The sequence below is a fragment of the Periophthalmus magnuspinnatus genome, chromosome 7 (assembly GCF_009829125.3).
Source record: "Periophthalmus magnuspinnatus isolate fPerMag1 chromosome 7, fPerMag1.2.pri, whole genome shotgun sequence".
NCBI classification, from domain to species: Eukaryota; Metazoa; Chordata; class Actinopteri; order Gobiiformes; family Gobiidae; genus Periophthalmus; species Periophthalmus magnuspinnatus.
This window is the reverse complement of record NC_047132.1, coordinates 15,822,793-15,849,212: the sequence shown is the minus strand read 5'-3', so window position 1 is coordinate 15,849,212 and position 26,420 is coordinate 15,822,793. Positions and strand designations below refer to the sequence as shown.

General features: G+C 37.7%; 1 protein-coding gene across 1 annotated transcript in view; it reads left to right on the top strand.

Moving 5' to 3' along the window:
- Positions 1–26,420, top strand: part of lama5 (laminin, alpha 5) — a 114,936-nt gene that overhangs the window by 55,281 nt on the left and 33,235 nt on the right. Inside the window, exons 7-35 of the mRNA XM_033969102.2 lie at positions 318–433; positions 2,414–2,532; positions 2,634–2,724; positions 3,078–3,212; positions 3,302–3,367; positions 4,669–4,809; positions 6,243–6,380; positions 7,141–7,275; positions 8,454–8,588; positions 9,163–9,300; positions 9,845–9,897; positions 9,997–10,096; positions 10,174–10,226; positions 10,630–10,735; positions 10,820–10,919; positions 11,386–11,542; positions 12,104–12,242; positions 16,345–16,487; positions 16,958–17,061; positions 17,145–17,298; positions 17,899–18,062; positions 18,896–19,004; positions 19,432–19,529; positions 19,607–19,835; positions 20,394–20,520; positions 21,017–21,156; positions 21,232–21,347; positions 22,139–22,350; positions 23,049–23,250. Coding sequence (XP_033824993.1) covers positions 318–433; positions 2,414–2,532; positions 2,634–2,724; positions 3,078–3,212; positions 3,302–3,367; positions 4,669–4,809; positions 6,243–6,380; positions 7,141–7,275; positions 8,454–8,588; positions 9,163–9,300; positions 9,845–9,897; positions 9,997–10,096; positions 10,174–10,226; positions 10,630–10,735; positions 10,820–10,919; positions 11,386–11,542; positions 12,104–12,242; positions 16,345–16,487; positions 16,958–17,061; positions 17,145–17,298; positions 17,899–18,062; positions 18,896–19,004; positions 19,432–19,529; positions 19,607–19,835; positions 20,394–20,520; positions 21,017–21,156; positions 21,232–21,347; positions 22,139–22,350; positions 23,049–23,250 — 3,720 coding nt within the window. The remainder of the gene's footprint in view (positions 1–317; positions 434–2,413; positions 2,533–2,633; positions 2,725–3,077; positions 3,213–3,301; positions 3,368–4,668; positions 4,810–6,242; positions 6,381–7,140; positions 7,276–8,453; positions 8,589–9,162; positions 9,301–9,844; positions 9,898–9,996; positions 10,097–10,173; positions 10,227–10,629; positions 10,736–10,819; positions 10,920–11,385; positions 11,543–12,103; positions 12,243–16,344; positions 16,488–16,957; positions 17,062–17,144; positions 17,299–17,898; positions 18,063–18,895; positions 19,005–19,431; positions 19,530–19,606; positions 19,836–20,393; positions 20,521–21,016; positions 21,157–21,231; positions 21,348–22,138; positions 22,351–23,048; positions 23,251–26,420) is intronic.

Genomic DNA, 26,420 nt, shown 5'->3' with positions numbered 1-26,420 from the left:
CTGTGTGTGTCTGTATAGTTCACATTACAAGCAAGATTTAAAGATTTGTAAAATGTGACTATGATTGAAATAGCATTAGCATTTGCTGTTGTAATTGAAGTAGTCTAGTACAAGAAGTAATGGGCCTAAATACTTTGTACTCTAATAAACCTTGTCAATACTCTGTATATCCACCCATGTAAACATTTCCTGTTGCTTTAGCAGTAGGGTGTTGACTACAGGTTTGAGTAGACCTATTAGAAATGGAAACATCTGGAACATTAACATTTCCTCCTTGGAAAGATTATAATAATTTCTTTGTGATTGTATTCCCATAGACTCCAGTGTGACTGTCAGCACAACACCTGCGGCGTGTCATGTGACCAGTGCTGCCCCGGATTCAACCAGTTACCATGGAAACCAGCTACGACCTACAGCGCCAACGAGTGTGAACGTGAGTCACGGCTAGAGGCTAAGGCTAACGCTAAAGCTAAGGTCGGGCACTGACCCCTGACCAGGAATGTGTTGGTTCAACAATACAAGTTAATGAAGCCAAACGGACTCATGCAGCTCCTCAGACACTTTCACATGCATTAGCAGTCACTGAACATTTTGGCTGAAAAGTCAAAATGGAGACTTTTTGACTACAAACCAAGCACTATTTGAGATGCCATGTGGACAAATAAAAGTTAAATATAATATTCAAAAAAATACTTTATAAGAGTTTGAAGTGGCTGTATTGAAATTGAATGTTGAGAGTGGTGTTAAGGAAAATAAGAGTCCATTTCACAAGCCTCATTGAGCTGTGAAATGAAAAGTTTTTTTATTCTTTGGCCAATAAAGTTGGATTAGATAAAGTATAGAAATCAGAAATATGTCCTTACACTCCAACAGCTTTCTAAGTTAGCAAATACTAAGCCAATGGTGATTTTTAAGATGCCATGTAACTCGAGCTAACTTCCACTCAAAAGTTTTAAGATACTAAATGTTTACCTGTAAAAAGACAGCTTACAACAAATATGCTAATTTCTAATTTCAAAATGCAAAATTTATGGCATATGATCTGGCAACAGTCTGTTGGTAGAGTCCTCTGATCCGAAGGTCAGTGGTTTCAATCCCTCTCTTAACATAAACGTCATCGGTAGACTCAGATCCACAGGCCCACAGGTTAGTGGTGCAATACAAGCTCCCACAGATGAAAGATCCATCTCACCCTCAGTGTCTGCATACCCTGATGTGTGAATGTGTGTGTGAATGGGTGAGTGGTTCCTTGATGTAAAGCACTTTGAATGCCTTGAAAAAGCACTATATAAATGTGATGATTTACCATTTACATTATCATAATTTTCCAAGTAGTATTATATAATGTCACTACTCACTTGTTAAGCCTCTAAGCCTATTCATCGGAACTTTTACCTTTATTTGGGTAGTTTTATCATTTCTCCCACAACTGTCTTGACAACGTTTCCTAGTTTTAGTTTCTGACCATATCAGTCACATGTCACAGCTGCAGATATAGGAGCACTTGTTTATTGAGTGGGCACGTCCCAGGTGCTGAGGGGCAGATAAGACCCTGAGCTCACTGTCTCTGAGTCTTGAGGAAACACTTGTCTGGACTTAGGATTTTATCTCCAACACAACCAGACAGATAGGGACAGGATTAAGTTAAAAGGAGTGATTCTTAAATGATGGGTAGGGACCTAAAAGTGGAACTGGTGAAAGGGAGTCATTTTAAACCCCATTTTAGTAAATTAAAGGTTCTGTTGTTTATTTTCATTAGTGCAATTTAGGTTTTGGCCCTGGTTAGCATATGGTTGGTAGGTAACAGTTATGCAGTTACCTCTACATATGTCATCTGCTGCCCATGTCCAACCAGGAAGTAAAATTATGAACTTAACCAAAAAACAAAAAAAAGAAACCATAAACTAGAAATTGTAGTTGTTGTAGAGTTTTACATTTTAAAATATTAATTATTTATGGTTTATTATTAGATCCCCAGTAAAATATTCCTTTCATGAAGCATCACTAGTTTTCCTTTTAAATCTGACCATATGTTTTTACCTGTCTTGCTTACCAAATAAACAAAATTCAAATAAAATGGGTGGTGCTACTATTCAAGACGCCATATAACCCAGTTCAAAGTTCTTTTGTAGCAGTTATTGCAGCTTATAAAATAACTATGATGTTCACAGTCTTTAATTATCTGCTTTCCTTAGAACATTACCTCTGTGCATCAAACTCAGTCTAAACTTGATGTGGTTTAGGTAATGATACTGTTACCTTATCCTTGTTTAATCTGCTGTATAAATTAACATCCGTTAACATCCGTACAGACATGCACCCATTATTTTATTTGAAATCTAGAGTTCTGACTAATCTGAGGAATTAAAAGAATAAACTTTACCTAATTGGGTTTTCCATGTTTGTGTTCTAGCCTGTAATTGTCATCGTCATTCGTTTGACTGCTACTATGACCCTGAGGTGGAGCACAGGAGGGAAAGTCTGGACGCCCATGGACACTACAGAGGAGGAGGAGTTTGTCTCAACTGCCAGGTACTACACTATTTTGGTTTATAGTTTAAAGATTTTATGTGGGTGAGAATTTGACACATTTGACATATAAATGAAAATACATTGTTATTTTTTCTACTTAGCATCATACGACTGGAGTGAACTGTGAGCGCTGCATCCCGACCTATTATAGATCACCTGACCACAGCATCGAATCTCCGCTGGCCTGCTCATGTGAGTAGCACGACTCTTGTAAACTGGTCAAATATCGTTTAGATAAAGAGAAAGTTTCTACTGGTAGTATTGAAATTTGAAATGTAATTTTGATTTTGGTAGTTTTGGCTAGTTTCAATGTATTTTAGCATAGATTGTTCTTATTTCAAACTAAGTAGAATTATGTTAAAATGAAACTAAAAACTAACCTGAAAAATTCCAATAAGTAAGTCTGAACTCGTCAAAAACTCTAATTTAATCTTCTTTGATGTAGCCCTTTGTCATTTGTTAAGGTACATTAAATGTATGTTGCAATTACATGTTAATTTACAATCTAATAATTTTGGATTGTTGTTCTTGTTATATTTTTGCAGCTTGTGACTGTCGGTCGGAGTTCACTGACGGTACATGTGAAGACTTCACCGGTCGCTGTTTTTGTAAACCCAACTACACCGGAGAGAACTGTGATTCCTGCGCTAGCGGCTTCATCAATTTCCCAGAGTGCTACCGTGAGTTGCGAAGAAATTATTTAGAACATGTACTTATTCTCACTCAAATATATGACCACTGACAAACTAGCTATGCTCTGTAATTTAAGCCATCCCCACATACCCCACCAACAACAACAACAATGGAGAAGCCAAACCAGCCGGAGAGATTATCAGTAAGATTTTTATTTAATTTGGGTTTTTCTTACTATAAAGGATCTGTAACTGACTTTTTCCATGTATTTGAGCAAAATAGGTTTTGAAGAGTACACATATATTTTGTATTGTCTGCTGTGTCTTGTCTGCATCTAATTGTGTATTTCATTATTTGGGGATCAGGAAGTGCGCAGTTAGCATGTTAGTTGTTATCTTTCCTCTTGACGGGAAAACTCATTGTGGTTAATAATTAGGATGCTCAGAATGCACAAGGTAGTTGAGGAATAACTTTCAACCACTGCACACTATTTAAAATGAAGTAGTTCTGTTTTTCATGTGTTTTTAAGGTACAGCACCTTTAACAGTACGGTACTTGTCTTCTTGTCGCATTTTGTTGTATATTTTTACTTATTTGTCTAGAAGGGATATGATAAGGTGCACATGTAATTGTATACACATGGCTAGACTGCTGTAAATACTTGCATGGGGAGGTTTGTTTGTGACTAAATAATGTGGGAAGTCGAGCTGAACTTCATTCTCACTGGAAATTAAATAGTTTGCATTTTCTCCAGTGTGGCAGGAAAATTGTGCATTGTTTAATAATAAAGCTGTCGGGCTTCACAATTTATTTCACAATTTTTTTTCCAGATAGTATGCCTAAAAGGCTTAAACATATATCAATTAGTTATATATTTTCCTTTTTTTCCCAAATTGAAGCCTTTCTTTTTAAAGGTAATTAGATGTGGTAGGTTTAAATCAACTTCAACATACCTACTACTGTTATTATTCAATGCGTTATAGGCCTACCTGTTTTTTTACTGTCTTGAAAAGGTTTTCAATCAACACTGTCCAAATGTACATTTACTCTTATTAATGAGTTGGGTTTTTTTTATTCCAGGTATTTTAGCATAGAAAAAAAGGTTGAAACTAAAAACAATACCTTTTTACTTAACTAGTTCAGTAGTTTAAACGGCTTGCAGTGTTCAAATTATTCCTCACTTTCCATATACATTTCTTACATTAATTAGGCGAGTCACCATGATGAGGATATAAACTTTTTACTACTTTCAGAGGCCAGAGTGGAGTTTTGCCATTGTGATAATGCTAACAGCAACTAACACACACTAGCAACTAAGAACACACTAGCAATACTTTCTGGTTCACGAAAGATAAGAACACTTTAGAATTAGATGCAGTCGGTACACAGCAGTCTTATTCTGACCCTAAGAGCTGCTTTCACAACATAGCAGTACTGGAGCAAAACATTTTATTTGTTTTTACCTTCATCACAGCAAATGTATTAATATTACTCTGTGTACAGATTGCGAGTGCAGCGCAGCAGGGACAGTGGATAACTCATGCAGACCAGACCCCAGGACCAGGACGTGTGTCTGTAAACCAGGCTTCACAGGAGACCACTGTGACACCTGTGCTCCAGGCTTCCATGGACTCAACTGTCAGGGTGAGAGAGACACCAAGGCTTTATCTACGAAACTACAGTACATAGAAACAACTGAGTGAGGTGGCACATCACGCACAATGGCTATTATCTATATATCTAAAAATGTCATGGCCTTACAATGTATCTCTTTGCAGTTGTACGGTTTCAAAAAGCAAAGGAAACTACATAGACCGTGGTCCTTTGCTCTATGTACTTCATGGCAGCCAATATGATAAATTTAAAGGCACTGTAGCTGATCTTTATTGTCTTAAAAAAGAGAAAAACTGAATTAGTTCATTTTAAAAGGTTTGCCATGGTCCAAAGTTATTCCTCACTTACCTTAGGCATTACAAACATCCTATTTATTCACTGTGATGAGTTCACAAGCAACTTTCAGAGGCCAGAGTCGTATTTTTTGTCACCGTTAACGCTTTATAATTAGATGCTTACAGGACATAGCTGCTTATATATATGCACAAGCCCTTAAACACCCCTCATTTCCTAATATACAAGTATAACGCTATCACAAACAATAATACATTTATTTTATCACATCTAATGCATACATGGCACCCAATAACAGGTGCACATACTAAATATTTTGTTAAATGCATTTCCTCCCATTGGTTTTGCACCATTTCTAAACTAAGACAAGAATTTAAAGCATTTGATTTATTGGTTTGTTTGTTTGTCCTCTACCCACAACACATTCTGGCCTGGGCACATTGACAGACTAACCCCAAATGAACAGCATTCCTCATCAGGGCACTAAGCACTGTAAAGACTGTAGACCTTTACACCTCTGCTTCAGTCTGCAAACCAACTAACAAAGTCAACTCTTAAAATCTGCCTATATCTAAATTAGGGTTTCTCATAGGATTCATGTTGACATTGTAGTTGTGTTAAGAAAAAAAAACAAACACCCTCTTTAATAAACTGATCCACAATGTTTTATGCATAGGTGTCACCTTCCTGCCATATGCAACGTTTTGAAGACTTTTTCACACTGGAAAGATTTAATATTAAAGTTTAAATTGTTAATTGCTATGTCCTAATTTTTCATCATTCTTAAACCCAGAGGCATAATGTTATGTATAATGTTAAAAGATATACTGCTTCGAAATTTGGTTTGGTCATTGTTATTAATTGTAGATATGGTATTCAGTCAAAATTGTCCAGTTGTACATTTGCATTTTTTACAAATTTACAAGTATTTTAGCCTAGAAAAAAATCTTGAAATAATCTTGGAAGTCATAATCTTGAAGTAAGAGGTAAAAACATACAAACAAACCATAACTCCTTCAATTCTTAAAAAAATACTATTAAAAAAAAATAGGTATATTTTTAACATCAGAAATAAGCTCTCTTTTTTCTACAAATACACAATGTTGGATTTAAATATATTGCCAGTATGAAAGTATGTATGTATTGAATGTGTTGGTTTGTGTCCTTAGCCTGCCAGTGCTCCAGCCCGGGGTGCCTGGATGGGTCATGTGACTCAGTGACAGGGCACGGGGTCTGTCGCAGTGGTTTCCAAGGATATGAGTGTGACAGGTGTGCCCCAGGATACTTCAACTACCCCCTCTGCCAGTGTGAGTCTTTGTACAGTCAATAATGCAACTCCTCAACTATAGGGTTCCTGTTGATCTAGTTTAATTCTATAGAGCTTTTGCACCTACCTGACAAAATTTATGCCACGTTAGCTGTGAGAATTAGGGTGAGAATATGTTTCTTTGTCATTAAATTAAATCATAGACAATGATTTATCTTAAAACAAATCAGATTAAACATTAGCAACCCTTTCCTGGCACATGTGTTATTTTGAAGAGTATAGCATAGACTGCGCCCTAAATATACAATATCTGGACAGCTAATTTTTATTTCTACCTTCTTATAGCATCGAAAAGGCTCCCTGGAGATTTTTGTCAAAAAATATACTTTATTATGAAGCATCATAGCATGTACTGATATTGACAGTTTAAATCATGTGATCTTGATAAAATAGTGAAAACATGACTTTGTAGCAGGCTAAATCACTCATGTCAGTGTAATGGACACCTGAAAATAAATGGTTTAGTTTCATTTCATTTTACATTTCTGTCCAATTCTAAATCATTCAGAACATCTCAAATCAAGATTCTTATTTTGAATGAATGCAGTTTTAAGTAACTAAGTTATTCCATTTGCATTGTAATTTAAAGTGGCTCGTGTCAAACATGTCAAGTATATCTTTAACAATAGTGCCAAAATAATGTTATTTATGAATAATGTTCTTTTACACCAGTTAAATAATTTAATTTAAGCCATTTTAATCTTAAATTTACCATTAAAGACTGACTTTGTCTTTTCTAGTGTGTGGCTGCAGCAGCATCGGTTCTCTGCCAGAGGTGTGCGATGTCTCCGGCCGCTGTCTCTGTAAACCCGAATTCACAGGGCCCAGATGTGAGCAGTGCAGATCTGGATTCTACTCCTACCCCAACTGTGAAGGTACGACACTCACAAAAGTCCCAACATTTTATAACATTTCACTTTATATTACTATGTAGCCTGCTCCCCTTTAAAGCTACATCTGGCAACACTTCACCTCCTCATGAAGTGTTATATTGGCCTGTAAAACTTTTATGATCAGTTATTGCGGCTCCACCTGTGCAAGATGAATGGATCTTATTATAAAAAGTGACAAAGTGGTCAATGGGCTATTGAATAAAAAAAGGTTTTAATAAATTTTGATATCAGATGAAGTAATATTGTATGACAATGGTTCAGTGTCTGACATCACATTCACATAAGCCATGTGTTTTTGGTTTGGAAACATTAGGCCTGCACCTCTGGGATCAGGCCAGACCATTTACCAATCATGTGATTGGCACAGCGCTGATTACTAGATGAGACATGTATGGCAATAAAAATGTATCAAAATGTTTTATCTCTGTATGATTATTTGATGTGAGTTTTCCTGGATAACTCCAAGTCGACTTTATTTATAAAGCACAAGTTACATACAACAGTTACAAAGTGCTGCACCGACGCTCACATGAAATAAAATATTCTCTTTTCAGCTGTATATTAAAAACAGTCAAACCAAACAAGAAATTCAAATCATAAATAGATTAAAATATAAAACGCTTGCGTTTGTTGATATTTATCTTAAAACATGCCTAAAGGATAGAAACATTACGTTATGATTACAAGTATGTTTCCCTGTTGTGGGAAAAATAAAGATTATTTTTAAGTAATTTCAACTAGGGCTGAACAATTTGAGAAAAATATATATTTAGGGTTGAGTTCACAATTTAAACATGTCCAGAAAAATTAACAAAAAAATTTACATGAACTGACAAACTAATACTAGAATTTCATTTCAGAACATGCTTGTACAGCTCTGAACTTCAAGGTTAACAGTTTTTTTTGTTTTATTTGTTTTTTATGTAAAAGATATAATCTACCTTATATCTGTTACATATTGCTGTTTGATCTGGGAGTTGTTAAACTGTGTTTTGTTGTTTGTTTGCTTTTTTTTTTTTTACCTGATAATGACAAAAAATAAATCGAACATAAATTTTGATCTGTTTGGATTAATCTTGCAGTTCTAATTTCAACTGATTATACAAAAATGAGACCGAAGTACTCACTATACTGTGCCCCTTCTTCTCCTCCTCCTCCAGTTTGCAGCTGTGACCCCCGCACCGCTCTGGACACGTCCTGTTCCTCTTCTGGGCATTGTCACTGTCGCCCCAACTACAGTGGACCCTCCTGTGAACAGTGTGCCCCTGGTTTCTATGGCTACCCCAGCTGCTCTCGTAAGGCTCTCATTCACATTCAGCAACATTAACATGACACCTATGGACCCTTTAATATGCTGTGTCATCACAATTACTTTGACCATAGTGTATTTTCAATAATTAACTGACATCAGATCAAAATTATGGTTTTAAGTATCCATAACAAAAAATGAGCTGATGTTGAACTTTGATAATGTTTTTCTTTACATATTTTTAAAAGGTTTATAGCAGCGGTGTCAAACTCATTTTCACTGAGGGCCGCATCAACAAAATTGTTGCTCTCAAAGAACCAGATGTAACTGTAAGATAAATGTCACTACGTTTTAATCTTGTTAATTACCGTTTCTATATTTATTACTTATTCAAGTTACAAATATTGCATTTGGATTTGCATAGACATGAAAAAAATGGCTGTTTAAGTGTGTATCTCCTGCTAAACTGACATTTTAAGACAGTCATACCTTTTAATTTACTTTGTTGCAGGCCATATCAAATGACATTATGGGCTGCATTTGGCCCATGGGCCTTGAGTTTGACACATGTGGTCTATAGAGAGTTTATATAAAAGTTGTAATATTCCATGTCATTGCAGCTTGCCAGTGCTCGACTGAAGGCTCCCGCTACAGCAGCTGTGACCAGGAGAGTGGACAGTGCTCGTGTCTGCCCCATGTTGTGGGGCAGAGGTGTAGCAGTTGTGCTCATGGGGTGTACGGCTTCCCACACTGCCAATGTAAGAACTATGTCCTATGATGTTTGGATTATTATAGCACAGGGATGGGCAAACATTTTGACACACAAGCCACAATGGGGGACAGAGGGGCCGGGCCAGGATATATATATGTTATATGTATATATCTATATGTTTATGTCACATTAGCGATTTGGCCTGTAGCATGTAGCAAAGCATGAATAAGCAAGGCTCATTGTACAAATTGTTTTTCAAATGGATTAATTAAATTAATAATTCATTTATTAAATTTCAGTTGAATAAACAGCAGAAAAACTTTACCTTTAACTATTTTAATATAATTTGTTTACGTTTGGTGGGCCGTATTAATAAGCTCAAGAACCTTGTGTGGCCTCCGGGCTGTAGTTTGCATAGCAACTAAAGAGCCAAAAAGGAGCAAAGCTGTTGAAGGTACTCGACCTTTCCCACTTGCACCGCTGGTTTGGCAAGGGATGAGTGCTTACAAATACATAAGTTCTATATCATATCACTTATAGAAAATATGAACTGGTAGTATGATTTTTGATATCGTTGTTCTCTCTTAAAGCTGGTACCTGTCATCCTGCCGGCTCAGTACAGTATGTGGTGCAGCCTCCAGTGGTCAGTTCTGAATCTTAAGTTAATTTAAACATTTTGAGTGACATTTTTAAACTTTAGTAGGATTTTCATGTACTTATTTTTTTTTAACAATTTCCTTAGGGCCAGTGTGAATGCCGCCGTAATGTTGAAGGACCAGCATGTGACCAATGCAAGCCTCTGTTCTGGAACCTGTCTCCTGATACTCCTGATGGCTGCTCCAGTAAGATACAATAGATATTTATAATACTAAGCTCAGCTGGAGACAATTGTGATATATTGACACGGTCTGTGACACAGGTTGTGAATGCAATGTTGCTGGAACTGTGAGCGGAGTCGCTGAGTGTGCGCAGGTAAATCAAATCATACTTTTGTCTTTTTCCTTCTATATTTCATCTCAATTTAACATTGATCAACAGAATGTTGTGTCCTCATCTGAAATTCTGTACATTAATTTGAATACTTGTGACCTGTCAACTATTAAAATAATTGTAAACATATTTTCATTATCGTAATCTTCAACTGAACTATACAGACTCGAAAACCTTTTATAACAAAGACAGCCCTATTCATAAATCAAAATGTATTTGTATTATGTATATGTAAATATCCTCCATCTAGAAACCTTTATTTGGTTAAAAAAACTTATTTAACAAATGTCAATAGGATTTTTTTTAAAATGATAATAATCGCTCTCAGGTTGACTTTTAAAATCACCGTTATTTTCCACTCTAGTAAATGCATCTTACCTTCCAGGAAAGTGGCCAGTGTCACTGCAAACCCAATGTGTGCAGTGGAACATGCTCCACATGTAAAGACGGGTTCTACGACCTGCAGGAGTACAGCTACTTTGGATGCCAAGGTCTGATCTCAGTCTGAACAATATTTATTATGCAAATACATGATGCGATCTTTATGTTTGTGATTTGTGTGCATGTGTGTGTAGGCTGCCAGTGTGATATTGGTGGAGCAGCTGGCCAGTCGTGTGGAGAGAGAAATGGACGATGTCGCTGCAGACCCAATGTTGAGGGACCAAAGTGTAACCTGTGAGTAGTCTTGACTCCTGTACTCTTTACATTTTGCTTTAAATGTCTAAAATCTTCTTCTGTATGCAATGTTGTAGTCACAGTAGTAGTGGTTGTTGTAGCAGAGTTAGTAAGTGGTACGTGGCCAGCCAAATCTACATGCTTTTCCTTGAAAAAAGTGCAAAGTGGAGTTTTGGCCCTGATCTTATTTCCCAGTTAGATAAGTTGTGCAACAACTTTAAAATCAGGACAAAATTGGGTTTCACAAAAATTGGCTCACAATGAGCAAACGGCTGTTGATTGTACAGTCACAGGAAACTGAGACATGTTCAATATTTGTGGTGAGTTGTAATGTGTGAACCTGCTGTGTATCCCAGAGCACACAGCTCCTCTGCTTCATGTGTCAACAGGTCAGGAGATCTGTCCATCGAAGGCATTATTAACATAACTTTTTTTTTCTTGTGAATCAAATACTTCTCATTTTCAGCCCTCGCCCCGATCACTTCTTCCCCGATCTGCACCACCTGAAGTTTGAGATCGAGGAGGGCACCATGCTGGACGGCAGACCGGTGCGCTTCGGCTACGATCCTGTGGAGTTTAGAGACTTCAGCTGGAGAGGGTACGCCCAGATGACCCCCATTCAGGTATGCCCTAGACTCAGGTTCTAAAGTAGCATTTATCTGTCGTAGTAGTAGTGGTGGTGTTATGTTTGTTGTTTATCATGCTCATATACACTGCAAAGAGCAGTTGTTAAAAAAAAGTATGAGCTATCTTTACAAGTTAGATTTTTTTCTTACAGTATATAAAAAGTCCCAAATTTATTGTTTTATTGGAATGTTTTGTATTAAACAAAGTACTGTGGCCCTTGAAAGGTGGACTTTATGCATGAAATATTGTTTTCTTTGACGGTGGCGGTGATAATGTTTTAATTCTGGATATATTTCTTTCTTTAACAAGTTAAAGCAAATGATATGGGCACTCATAATCATAGATTACATTTATCCTACACAGTTTTCTTCAAATTTTACATGAGTGTCGTAGATTTTTTGCTTTAACTTAGAAGATGTCATCCATTTGCATGTCATGGTATAACCATGTCATTGTTGGTGATTTTCTTGTGTCCTTCCTCTACCTCCTAATCCCTAATCCAAATTTCATACTTCCTGCCTATCTCTCTTTTGCCTTGTGTTCTATCTGTGGTACAGTCCCGGGTGGTGGCGCAGGTTTCAATCAGCTCTCCGGACCTGTTCAGAGTTCTGCTGAGGTTCTTGAACAGGGGGGGCACTCCGGTGTGGGGCAGGGTCACCATCCTGGAGGAAGTGTGGCACTACTACTGCCACCACTGTAAGTGCAGCTCATCAGGGCGGAGTTAGCACTTTTATGTGCTCGACACATGGGGGCAACAAATGATAGTGATCAGCGTCAATTATCGCATTGAGTTAAAAACCCAACATACAGGAAGCGATGGACCGCAGCGGCAAGCGGCAGCTTCATGCAACACACTCTATTCTAGAGTAGATCGCGAATCGTGCACAGATGTGATTAGCTGTGAAATTCGAGGGAAATTTAAGTTTTTATCAATTCATAGGAAAAAAACTGCAAATATGATGTGTCAAAGAATTTTGCTTCAATTGACTGCACGTCAGAATAGAAAAAAAGACACTCCTGGGTTCATCCGATTCTGCAAATGTGAACGCAGCATAGTGAATGTCACTATTTGATGAAGACTCTCAAAGCAGATTCAGAAAATATTTGGGCCTATTTTTGCCTTAATCCAGAACTTTTTGCCCAGTTGAATTCATGTCTATCTCAGGTAAGTTACTTACTTATTACATTTTTTAAAAATTACATTATTGTAAAGTTATATGTGATTATATAGTTATTGTATTATTATAAGCTACACATATTCTACAATGGCATTTTGTATGTGTAAATTCATAAATTGCAAAGCATCTTTTGATGTAGCCTGTATACTGCATTTAATGACACAAAGCAGATTTAATTATTTTATCTGACATTACACTTGAACTAAAAAGGCACACTGTAAGAAAATAAAAAATACATATAAAAATAAATAGATTTCTTCATATAATCTATAGACACATCACTTATTGAATCACATATTGTAAACTTCTGTTGTGCAATGTGTGTTATTTGACAATGTTTCTACAAACTCTATACATTTTTAAGGTAAATGGAACAATGAATCACTTTAACAAATTACTTTTCATCAAATTCCACTTTATGGAGCGCTCCCATTATCTTAATTTTGGCCACATATTTGTTGGCTCCTGTTAAACGCCTGAATGTTGGCACAAGGCTTTGCAGATAGAGCTGATCCTCGTCATTGGGCTGTTGGAGTTGGGCGCAGAGGCCTTGGAAGTTGACAGTTGTGGTGTTGCTTGGTAAAGGCTACTTTCTAAAGGCTACTTTCACTAGTTGCATTGTCACTTGTCACATTTAACCTTAGATCAGCAGGTGCACTCTCTTCCCCCTTAGGCACTGGCACCAGGGTCAAAACTATCTCCTCTTCCTCCTCCTCCTCTTGTGGACGATCTGCAGTCAGGTTGCCACTTGTGGCACGCTCCTTCAGATGTAGCTCTAAAAAGTTCATCATGTAATAATATTTCCACAACTTTTGTCCTCCAGTCGTTGAACCACTTATTTTCCTTGAGTGATTTGCGGATCCTCATGTAGGTTCATGCCTTTTAACTTCCTCCCCTGCGAAAAGAAAAATATATATAGCATGGAGTCAATACAGTTACATACATTTGTATTAGTACAAACATCAATATAGATATTTTTGTTTAAAATTCATGATGTTCCCTTCAATAAGAGTTACCATATACTATGAATTCATTCTTATTGTTTTTCTTTCAAGTTTCTGGCCACAGGAGACTCAGTTGCCACTATTTGGTTCACCTATTGTGTAGGCAACTCAACATCTGGGAAGATAGTGAAGTCTCACAGGCTATTTGGGATGTGCTGCAGCCTGAGTACATGCCAGAGCTGATAACAGATGACTAGATAGATGTCGCAGAAGCATTTGAGGAAAGATGAAACTTTGACCAACTGCATCGGCACACTGTTGTGTTGCAAACACCTCCATCTTCCGACTCAAAATATTTCAACTACATAGGCTATTCTATTCCATTCTATTCTTCTCCTGTCTGTAGTTGATGCTATTCTGTCGTATTCTTCCCTGGGAAAGTACTTGAAGGCAGGAATTCTGGGGATACCTGAAGATCTGCCATTACAGGGTGCAGAAGACCAGGGGCCAATACCTTATGTATTTTTGACGGGTGAAGTCAGCAACATGCCGAGGAGGTTCCATGGCAAAATGACATTGTTTATCAATTTTTCTCTTACTGTTTTTGTTGTCTGTGGCAATGCGCATCAACTTGCTAGGTTCAGATTGCATTACAGCATTCTATAAGCCAATAATAACAGATGAGGGTGTGCTGATTATTATTGTTAAAACGCAGATTATTGTTGTTAGTGTTTTCTATTGTTATATATAGTGAGATTTAGGGTCAACTCGTTCAACATTTGTGTATTTACCTTTTAAGGGCTAAATTTATTTGGGATTGCCTGTATGATGTATGACATCACATTGTAAAATCAGAAAAGCACACATGTTGATTTACAAATTGTCTTATTTAATGTTAAGACTTTGCATAAACATATTTTGGACACTATAATTGAGTAATTTGTTTAAAACATTGATCTACTATGACTTTTACTTTTTATTGAATATGCTAAGGTTGGCTTTAGCCCACATGAAGTTTACTTAATTTACAAATATGCATGTCATGTTGTCATGTTGAATCTGGCACTAACAAGTAGCAGCTTTCTCTGCTATATCGCTGTAGTCTTTTCATGAAATATAAAACAATAATAGGAAAATTGGACACTGAGGATTATTTTCTCCTCCCTGACAGCTTTGAACATATTCTGCCAGCTCATTGATCTGTCAATGAAACCCTCACTGGCTGTAGTGACAGGCGACAGGAAGAAATGTTTTAGGATCACATGGACATAGCACGAGGGCAGAGTTTTCACGGGCACTACTTTCACTTGTCTTAGCGCTGAAGGAGTCAGGCGATTTTCGAATTGTCGCACACATCCCATTGAAGATTAATAGAGGGCAACGTTGCTCCCCGTGTGTTGAGTCCATCAGCCTGGCCAGAGCAAGACAGTCAGAATTTGGTCTATGGTACCTTGACATTTAATTATTATTGCCATTATTTTGATGAAATTTAGCAGTTACTCACAGATTGACTGAGCAATTATTTATCAAATCTTATACCAGTAATTTAATATCTTGACTTTTGCACATACCAATACAAATGCAGCCCCTGGCCAGGCTAATGGTAATGTAAATCATATTATATCATGGTCTTTGACAATAACCCTTCACAGAGTGCCAACCGTAGCTTTATATTTTTATATTAATGAAATGATTGTCAAAGACCATCGTATAAATGCACTTTCCACTTAAAATTAACCATGAAAATATTGGAAATTCATCACTCCAATTTTATTCAAAAACTTCTTGTTGACCATCTCTTGCAATGCATCCTGTTTTAATCTGGTGAATAATACATTTTTTCCCCTTCCTTTTTAATTGTTGGTGGTAAGGGACTTGGTGCTCCTTGTGTCTTCCTCCTAGGGCCACATACAGTACAGGTTATAATTTAAAAAACTCCTTTATTTATGATATTTTCCCCTGAATGTTATGTGCGTAGCCCGTGGTGCAGCTGCAGGTGTATGTGAGTGAGGCAGACGTCTATCTCACTCGCTTCATTCTCAGATACGTAAACACTGAGGGCACCACCGCCAACGGTAAAATAACGGCCTATCAGGTCAACCGCAAAGGTACGTCCAACATACTGTTTACTGATTCAAGATTACTGTAGTATATGAAAATCATTACTACAATCGGCATAATGTGAAAGGTTTATGTAATTGATCACTTGAGGGTCCAACTAGAAAATGGATCATTAATTTGTTTAAATCTAGGTAATGTCCATTATGTATTATAGCCACCATTTTGGATAAAGTTTTCAAAAGTTCAGTTGGGAAACATTGCCTGAAGCACACTCTTAAACTATTATATTTTTATTTCATTTAAACACGCAAAATTCCTCATTTATACTTTTTTGCAATATTACTGTATCACAATGCTTGTAAATGTATTAACTTAAATAGTATAAAACATGTAAAAAGTCCAAAAACATTTTTTTTTTTTCTTTATGTCATTTTAAATCTAACTGAAGGGAGCATTTGTGTGGAGTGCCAAAATGTTATCTTAATCCCTATTTAATATATACATTGTTTAATATACTAAAAGCTACCCCATACTATAATTGTATACTAAAACATGTCAAATACATTCTGTAGTTTACATTAAATAGTATGATGAATCTTGTCTTGTGTGTTGCAGGCTCTGAACAGTCCAAACAGATCGTGTTTGCCCCCAGCGCTGAGCCCACCTTTGTAAACGTCCCACAGAACAACTTTGTGGAGCCGTTTGTTCTGAACCCGGGCACCTGGACTGTGGTCATCGAGGCCGAGGGCATCCTACTGGTGAGACTGGTTACTACAGACTAGATTTAAAAAAAAAAAAATTTTATATTATTGTTAAATAAATGATAGATGGATTTATTTTTGGATGGTCAAGATTCAATTTTTTTTTTCTTAGTTCTACTGAAGAAGTTTTTGTTACTTTTCTGTTTTAAGATTTCAGTTGGAGACTGGAGAGGGTTGTATAAATAACTTAATTTAACTTACAAACTTTTTAGAATTGTTTTGAATAATTCTGCTTTAGTGTTATTATGGTTAATAACACTAAAGCAGTAGTGTTCATTATGTTTAATATATTGTTCATTGTCTTTCATGAGCAACTACCACTTTAATTGAATACACTTCAGAATACATCCGCACATGGGTTTGTGAATTTTGATAAGCCACCTCAGTTGTCAAGTAGTTTACTAATACTATCTGAACTACTAATACTATCTGAACTGCTAAAACAACTGTTTCCTTATTTATTTTAGGACTATCTGGTGCTGCTGCCCAGTGCTTATTATGAAGCTCCTATTCTTCAAATCAAAGTCACCGAGCCATGCACCTACGGCCCTGTCCCCGATGTCAACCAAAAGTATGAATTTTCACTTTTTAAGACACCTAATTTTTACATACCCCCCCAAACAGTTCTATGTAATTATCTTTCTCCTACTGTAGCTGTCTGCAGTATACATATCTATCACTGGACTCCTTCCCGTCCATCTCTGGTAACGATGCGAGCTGTAGGAATGATAACCACCTCCCTCGTCCCTGCCCCACTGAGAGGGTCACCCCACGGCACCCTGATATGGCAGTTTGTAGCGGATTTGATGTAAGTTTGCTCACTCTAGGCTTATATAGGGACTGTTAACTGTACATACATCACTGCAATGTTTAAGATATTGTCATTTTTAAATCTATATAAACGCAAGGGTGATAAAAAAAAAAATAGCAACAGAATAAAATTAAATTTTAGATGCAGCTCATTAGTGAGTTGTGCCACTTTTAGAACCGGTCTGTGGGCAACTCATGTGGGGCTTGGGGGCGACATGGCGCCCGCGGGCACAGGGTTGGTGACCCCTGTTCTAGACATATGGACACATTTGGATGTTGATGTATTACCAAAGACAACTTTTTCAGTGTTGCATAATTTGATCAAATTTGATTTGTACTACTAAATGTAGTAAAGTAAAACTATAACACTGTATGGTTATATTATGTAAGTACAAGTTCAAATGTACTATTAGATACTAAACTCGTATTAATACTCTGTAAAAAGTAGAAAAAAGTTGAAAACTTAATAGATTTGGCCAGATATAGATATAACACGTAGTGATTAGTAACATTCCATACTAGTTATTATCCATTTAATAATAAGTGACGGATGAATAATAATAGTAATAAGTATTTCTTTATTTTTCCTGGGCCTCAGATTAGCATTGAGCTGCGCAGTCGTCTGTCTGCTCCGGGAGAGTTTGTCCTGGTGGTGGAATTTTCCAGTGAAGAGGAACTGCCCCAAACTCTGTCTGTGTCTGTGAACGAGCCCAGAGGCCACGCGCATCCCAGCACCCTCACCCTGCTGCACTGCAAATACAGGTGGGACTTATATGCACTGTAGTACAACTTGTACAAAAGCTTTTAGATGTATGATCAGATAAAATTGTAATATTTATTGACCAATTGTAAACAGGACTTGTGATCTGTGACATCTTTGTCAGCACTAACCTGGCAGTACATCATTGCATTCTATGAAGTGAACGTGTTCTGTTAATTAGTTTACACATCGGCCTCAGGGTTCCAATTTGTTAAACCAAATTCAACTTTTTATATTTTGTTACAATTATATTGATATAGAACATTTGATTTATCATATATTGGTACAAAATGCGCATACATAATGAAAAGTGCCTCATGAATGAGGGAAAAAATAATTCATGAAAATTTGCCAGTTAAATCCCATTAGGATAAATCACATAATCAGCCTATTATTTTCTTGAAACAAAAAACAAAGTTGATGTATAAACATACTGTTACACTCAAATTCAAATGAGACATCCATTACAAAACTTTAATGATCATAATTTTTATCTTTTTTTTTTTTTTCATCTTTGCATTTGCATTTATAAACTACTACCCATAAATTAACTCAGTCATCTATATTGAGTTAATTCATTTATTTTATCCTGTTTAATATCATATAGTTATGTGGAGAGAAAATCCAGTAGTAAATGTAAAGTAATGAGTTGGTGTGGGCTGAGGCGTGTGTTTGTTGAAGTCTGACTGACACATTTGGAGTTATTTCATTGGATGTGGACACAGCTGCTTCTCACTCTGCTGTCACTGTCTGCGGCCTGTATATTAAATCTGTGCTATAATGTGTGTGCATTTGTGTGTGTGTATGTGTGTGTGTGCATGCACATGTGTGGCAGCTTCCTGTGCCGAGCTGTGGCTATTGACGAGCAGAACCGCGTGTCCGTGTTCTCGCTGTCCACCGACACTGAAGTGCTGCTCAACGCTGAGAGGGCCAGCTTATTCTTGGTGAGAAAAATGTCCACACTAGCCCACAATGTTGACTGTTTACAACTAGAATTATAAGGGATAAAAAAGAGAAAGCTGTTCTACTTTTGTACTAAAGGATTTTGACATCCATTGTCCTCCTGTTCAAATCTACAACACTGATAGATCTCATTGGGTCATTTCATAGTAGCAAGCAGCTGATTTTCATTTACATGTTTTTATTGTTTTAATATGGCTATGTGACAGTTTTGAGCCCTATATGACCTGGAGTCTGAATTTCTTAAGTAATAGCAAGTAAATAAAGAGAGCTGTATGAAAATAAATGTTACCTCCAAATTATTCAAATTGTTTGCTAAAGCAGCTAGTGGTAAAATAGTACAGGGAATGTTGTGTGATTAGTGATTTTGTGCTAATTTTTTTTTTTTTTTTTGCTATTTTTTCTCTATAGCACAAAGTGTACCTGGTGCCCAAGGACCAGTTCACCATGGAGTTTGTGGAGCCTAAAGTCCACTGCATCAGCTCACATGGACAGTTTGCTCCTGACACGTAATATTAATTTACCTTTTTGGAATTTTAACTTTCTCACCCTATATAATTTCAAATAAAAACTTCTCTCTCCTCAGCACATCATGCGTCCCCTCCCGTTTCCAGACTCCCTCGAACTCTCTGGTGCTGAAGGAGGGCCAGAGCTCATCCATGCAAGAACCCGTGCTGGCCTACCCTGCTGAGGCCCTCCCTCTGCCCTCTCCTCATGGAACACTCCAGGGAGACACGTCCTGGAGTGCCATCGGAGGAGAGAGACCACCCCTGGGTGCAGACAACACTGATCACATTAGGCTCGACTCTGTGCAGGTAACACAAGAAAATGTTCATGAACAGATTGTATGTTGAGCTTAAAATGGGGGTGAAGAGTGGGAAAAGACATTCAGGAAATTGTTAGAAATGACAATCATCATCATCATAAGGCTGGCACAAATCCCAACAGAGCCCCAAATTGTATTTAGTGCTTTTAGTGTTTTAATGTGAACGTGTCTCAATAACTGGAAGATTAAAAGCTCTGTACCTGATTTTTAAGGACTTAAAAATCTGAAAAATCAAATGTGTTCATTTTATACATTTTGCAGTGGTGCAAACTTACCTTACACAATCTGAGGATCCTAATTATTCACCAGGACAAATTTATAAGCACCTTTCACACTTTTAGATGCAGGCGGCATGCAGCAGTCTTATTTTGACCTCACCAGCTGCTTATATAATATATATGTACTGGTGCAAGGCACCAGATACAGGCTGAATGGGTACAGAGCCTTTGAGGGCATAACCCACATTAAAACATCAGCCGCTTGACAGATTATTTGTTTAAAATGTTAAAAATGGTCCCTGCTAATTGTTTGGGTTTTTTTTACTCAGAATGCCGCTGTGTACTCTACCCATGTGCACACATTGGGCCGATACGTGTTCATCTTCCATTACCACCAGCCCCTGCACCCCTCGTATCCACTGCAGGTCTACATCAACGGGGGACGCATCTGGCAGGGTCAGTACTCTGTCTGCTGGAGATAGAACACTCTTGTTTTATACCTTTCATCTTTTTTCATCAAAATCAGAGTTATTCATTTATAAACTTTTGGCAACAGCAGGAGTTTCACTACAAAGAATAAATAAATAAATGTGTAGCCAGGTTTTAATTGACTTAAATATAAAATATTTATCTTAATTTGAGTATTTTTCACTTGTTTCTTCTCATTTTTATTTATCTATCTGATGTTGAGTGGGTGAATGAGTGACAATAAAACCAATTTTTATATATCTATCTATCTATCTATCTATCTATCTATCTATCTATCTATCTATCTATCTCTATATCTATATCTATATCTATATCTATATCTATATCTATATCTATATATATATATATATATATATATATATATTTATTTATTTTTTTATTATTTTATTTTATTTATTTATTTTTTTACAAAGAACATATTTTGATTGTCCAATATCTTCATTTTATTTTTTCCATTCCATAGGTCACACCAATGCCTCATACTGCCCTCATGCATTTGGTTGTCGTAACGTTCTGGTGGCAGAGAACCAGATCATTTTAGACATCACAGATCATGAAATCTTCCTCACTGTTCAGATCCCGGCAGGAAAAACACTTTGGCTGGTACGAAATTTTAAATTCTACTTATCATTTTGTTTTTTGATGTATAAAGTATCTCTAATGTTTAATTTCTTGTAGGATTATGTGCTTGTGGTGCCCGAGTCATCCTACAGCTCCAGTTATCTGAACGAAGAACCACTGGACAAATCATATGACTTTATTACCAACTGTGGACAGAACAGCTTCTACATCAAGTAAGTGTATCAAATATCTGAAGAGTTTTGATCTTATATTTTTAAATCAACAATATTCATACACTTGCAACTATATACATTTATACTGTGTAAAATCAGTACAAACAATTAAAACATAAATTTGTATACCATGTTATTTAATTTCTGACATAGGATACTGTTGCAAGTGAATGTAATCCTTGAATATCATCAATACTTAGCCCCAGTAAATAGGCAGTGAAATCAAATTAATTCCTAATATCACACATTTTACAGACAATTATCCTAAAATAGTTGTCATTATTGCCATATGGGCAAAGATTAGCACTAAGTTACTTCATGTCCACTGCAATAAAAAAGAGCAATTAATCACGGTCTATGTAGTTCACTGTTTTTATACAATGCTGCTGGAAAACACTAAATTTTAGACCCAAGAGCATTGTAAAAATAGGCAACGTCTCGTGCCACAAGATCTCGCGAGATAAAATTGCCACAAGATTGTGCACATTAAACCTGTAGAGGTGGTTCCATATAACTGTGCTACAAGGAGAGTAAAACAAATGAAACAAATGAATTAGATTAAGAAATTTTCTTCCAAAATTGTGAACTAGATTGCACAATTTATTTATCATAAAATATATTATGTCTTGTTTTATCTAGTTCTTGTGGACCCAATCTCGTGTCTTATCTCACTTTGTGGAAACTGTGTCTCGTCCCACCCCTAATAAATAATCATTTATTCTAAAATCCTTATGCAAGATAATTTATAAACCCCTAATAACTCAATTTGCCATCTTATCTCTCCTCCCTAGCCCAACCACAGCCTCTCCATTCTGCCTGAGCTCTGCAGTCTCCCTCTCGGCCTTCTTTAACAACGGGGCCATGCCGTGTGGTTGCCATGAGGTGGGGGCTGAGAGTGACTCCTGTGAGCCGTTTGGGGGCCAGTGTCGCTGCAGACCCAACGTCATTGGACGGGACTGCTCCATGTGCGCTACCGGCTTCTGGGGCTTCCCTAACTGCAGACGTAAGTGGCTATTCAGCTGATTTCAGATGATATGTAGAAGCAAAATACTCTTGTCCATGCAGATTTTTTGGCTTAATAAATATAACAGGATAATGGCCCTCGACACTAGTAAATGATAAAGTTCTACACTTGTAGATTTAGCTTTTGGATAGTTGTTATAGAAATACTGGCTATTTATTTATTTATTGGTTTATTTGACAGAGACAGTGTACATTAATAGCATTGCTGCAAATGCACCAGAATTAGCCAAAAGGCTATAGAAATACTGGCTATTGTCTCATGACATAATCTTACTTTGTCTTTATGCTACACTGGTCTATACTTTTAAATAGCAGTAATTCTCAAAAAGGGGTCCAGGGTCTCTATTAAGGGTACTACAAGAAAAAAAGAAAAAAGAAAAGTAAAAAATAGAAATGATTTTTTTTAAACTAACTTTTTTTTCAACTTTTTTTTGTTTTGTTTTGTTTTGTTTGTTTAGTTATATGTATCTGTTTTTTAACAGTAATATATTTTAAGAAAATATGCATTATGCTATAGAGTAAAATATTTATGCATATAATTTTCTAATACTCTGGTAATGGCAACTGTTACAGTCGTACCTCCTTTATAGTGGGTTTGAGTCACTAAGAGGTAGAGACAATTGCTAGGTCTTGCTGTATTTTTCTTACCCATCCTTCTTTTCTGTCCTGTGTCTGCAGCTTGTAACTGTGGCACCAGACTTTGTGAGCCTGTAACTGGAGACTGCATCTGTCCTCCACGCACCCTACAGCCCGAATGCACCCAGTGTGAGCCCCAGACCTTTGGCTGCCATCCGGTGGTCGGCTGTGAGATCTGCAACTGTTCAAGGGCCGGCATCCTCTCCCCCGAGGCCAGCTGCGACCACCTCAGTGGGCAGTGCAGGTAGATATTAAAGGGTCATAAAAGTTGTGTAAATCAAGGGTTGGAAAATTTTTGTTCTTTACTGACTAATTGTAACCACTATAGAATATTCAGTTGGTTGGGCTATTGTTTATGGCAATTAACGCATTAAGACGACAGAAGAACAGGCTGCTCAGGGAGCTTGTGCATGAATGACACACACAGAACAGATTGGAATAAAGTAAAATATATTTGGTGAAAGTCAAAACAAAGTGGCATACCATTTAATCAAATTACAATGAACAAAATTAACGGTTTTAAACAACAACAACAAAAAGGAAGGCAGTTCTTTGTCAAAGATTTTGACTTTGTGTGAGAGTTCAGTTCAGTTTTTTTTAAAGTTGTGTGACTTTGTGTAAGAGTTCAGTTTATTCCTTTTTTTTAGGATTCAGTTCAGGTTCAGTTTGTAATCACGCAAATCCGTAATCCACAGTTCGCGGAGCAAAACAAAATATATTAGTCCTACCAGCTCGCCATCAGTAGAGAATCTGTTTGGTCCCATGAAAAAAAACCTGACCTAAAAACAAGGTCAAAACAGGATCTCAGTTCAGTTACCGTAACATTTCAACATTCATAATAAAACAGTTGCGCAACAAATCAAGACTACACATTACGCCCGACAATACTGCCAGCAGTGCACAATTAGATTAACAATATATATCAATTACATTAACAGAATGTATCAAAACAGCATAGCAGTGCTGCCGAATTAAAGTTAACACATCAAAGTTAACTAGAACATGATGTTTCATTCATAGATTTTAGTTAATGATTGCCGTAATTCAAAACAAACACAAAAATACTCGCATTCTTAGCGGAATTCAACACGCGGATATGCGGAAACAAACCGCGACTTGATTTACGCCAAACTCGGCACTGGCTTTGAATTTGGGGGATTTCAATGATTATTTAAGATCGAAAACGTTTTGGCAAAACTCACCATTGAGTCGTGTGTGAGAAGAATGTGGAAAGTAATGTTTAAAGCCGAGTAGTTGTCATCCAGTCCAAACGCCAGTTGCACAGACACAGTGAGAGCGGAGTGGGAGGGGCGGAGGAGCAGACAGGTACAGAGCTGCTCCAGTCATTTATTCACCAACCAATTGGGAGTGAGCCAATCAGGGTCAAACACTGACTAGGTAAGGGTAACCCTAGATGGAAGGGGTTACAGGGTCCCCCCCTGACTCAATGTATGTCCTCGTACATTGACCGGGTTGGCTGCAGACAGCAGATGGAGATGAAGCAGCACCAACTGTAACTTCAGCATCTTCCAGTTCATAACTAAAAGCTGTGCTCAGACCATGGAAAATAGCTTGAAGACTTTTCATCCATGGAGTACCCAATTTGCTGTAATGCAGACGATCCGGGGGTTTCCTTGTTCTGGTGGGACGGCCACTTGGTTGTTCAAATGAGATTGGTGAATCCGAGTCTGACGATCCGGAAGGTGAGTGGTCCAATTCATTTAATCCTTCTTCCCCAGGTTCTGAATGAGGTGTGACATTTGTTACTGGGATATCCACAATAGGAGCAGGTAAGTTTGTTGCCAAGTTAACTTCGCTTGAATCAGATCTTTGAGTAAGCCCCAAATCTTCAGCCAAGGATTCAACCTCAATGTCTGTAGAGTCAGATGGATTTAGAGGGGGTTCATTTGATTGGATAGGTGGGCTTTTCTGTGGAGAATCAGCACAAACAGGCTCCACGCTTGCTGGAGCGATATCCACGGTGGTAGTAAACCTTACTGGTTCAGGAATTGGATTGTACCAATAACTGGGTACAAAATCGTCTGGCACAAAGTCTGAATCATCATCCTGAGAAGTTGAGTCAGTGGACGCAATCTGAGGTGGTTTTACTATGGGTGCTGGCTTGACTTTGTGTTTGCTGTCGACTGATAAATACCCACAGGGCAAGAGCAAGTCTCGATGAAGAGTTCGTAAAGGTTTGCTTTTGTGCTCTGGTCTAATTGTATACACTGGAAGCTCTTCAGCCCGTTTTACAACCACATAGACATCGGACTCCCACTTGTCTGCAATTTTGTGTTTTCCTCGCAACTTGACATTACGAACGAGCACTCGATCGCCAACCTCCAACTGTGAAGGGGTGACATGTTTGTCAAACCGGCTTTTGTTTCGGGACATGACCTTTTCAGCATTCTCTGTTGCCAGTCTATAGCTCTTTTCCAGGTTTTCCCGTAGTTTCTGGACATACTCAGAATGTGTTTGAGCTGGCTCCTTCACAGGAAGTCCAAAAGCCAAGTCAATGGGTAATCTTGGTTGACGACCAAACATTAATTCATAGGGAGAGAATCCAGTGGTGTCGTTACGAGTGCAATTGTAAGCATGCACAAGTGGCTTAACAAAGTCTTTCCAATGAGATTTGTTTTCTGCAGATAGTGTGCCGAGCATGTTAAGTAGAGTTCTGTTGAAACGTTCAACTGGATTGCCACGGGGGTGGTATGGTGTAGTGTGGACTTTTAAGATGCCTGCCATGTCACATAGTTCCTTCATGGTTCTCGACTCAAAATCTGGCCCTTGGTCGCTGTGTATCCTTTCAGGAATACCATAGTGTACGAAAAAATGGTCCCAGAGAGTCTTTGCAACAGTCTTTGCTTTTTGATTTGGAGTTGGAATGGCAACTGCATATTTGGTAAAGTGATCCGTCATGACCAAAATATCCTTTATCTTGCTCAGACCCGGTTCTAATGACAGGAAGTCTATGCACAGCAACTCCAATGGACGTGATGTTCTGATATTGATCAGCGGGGCAGCTTTCTCAGGCAGAGCTTTCCTCTTGATGCATCGCTCACAGGTCTTCACTTTTACAATGATGTCATTTGCCATTTTTGGCCAGAAAAACCGTGTGCGGACCAGATCCAAGGTGCGGTCGATGCCCATATGCCCCATGCCATCATGTAAACTGCTCAGAACATCAGCACGACACTCGACAGGTAGTACCAGTTGGTACTGAGTCTGATTCCCGAGCTGTCTTCTTCGAACGAGGATGTTATTTTGGAGCTCCATTCGATTTATGTCTCGCAGAAGAAGTGGCAGTTCAGGATATTCTTCCCTTATGGAGGGGGGCGGCGATGCTCCGGTTTCCAGTTGAACAATGACATGTCGGATGGCTGGGTCAGCTCTCTGCTTGGTAGCAATCTCATC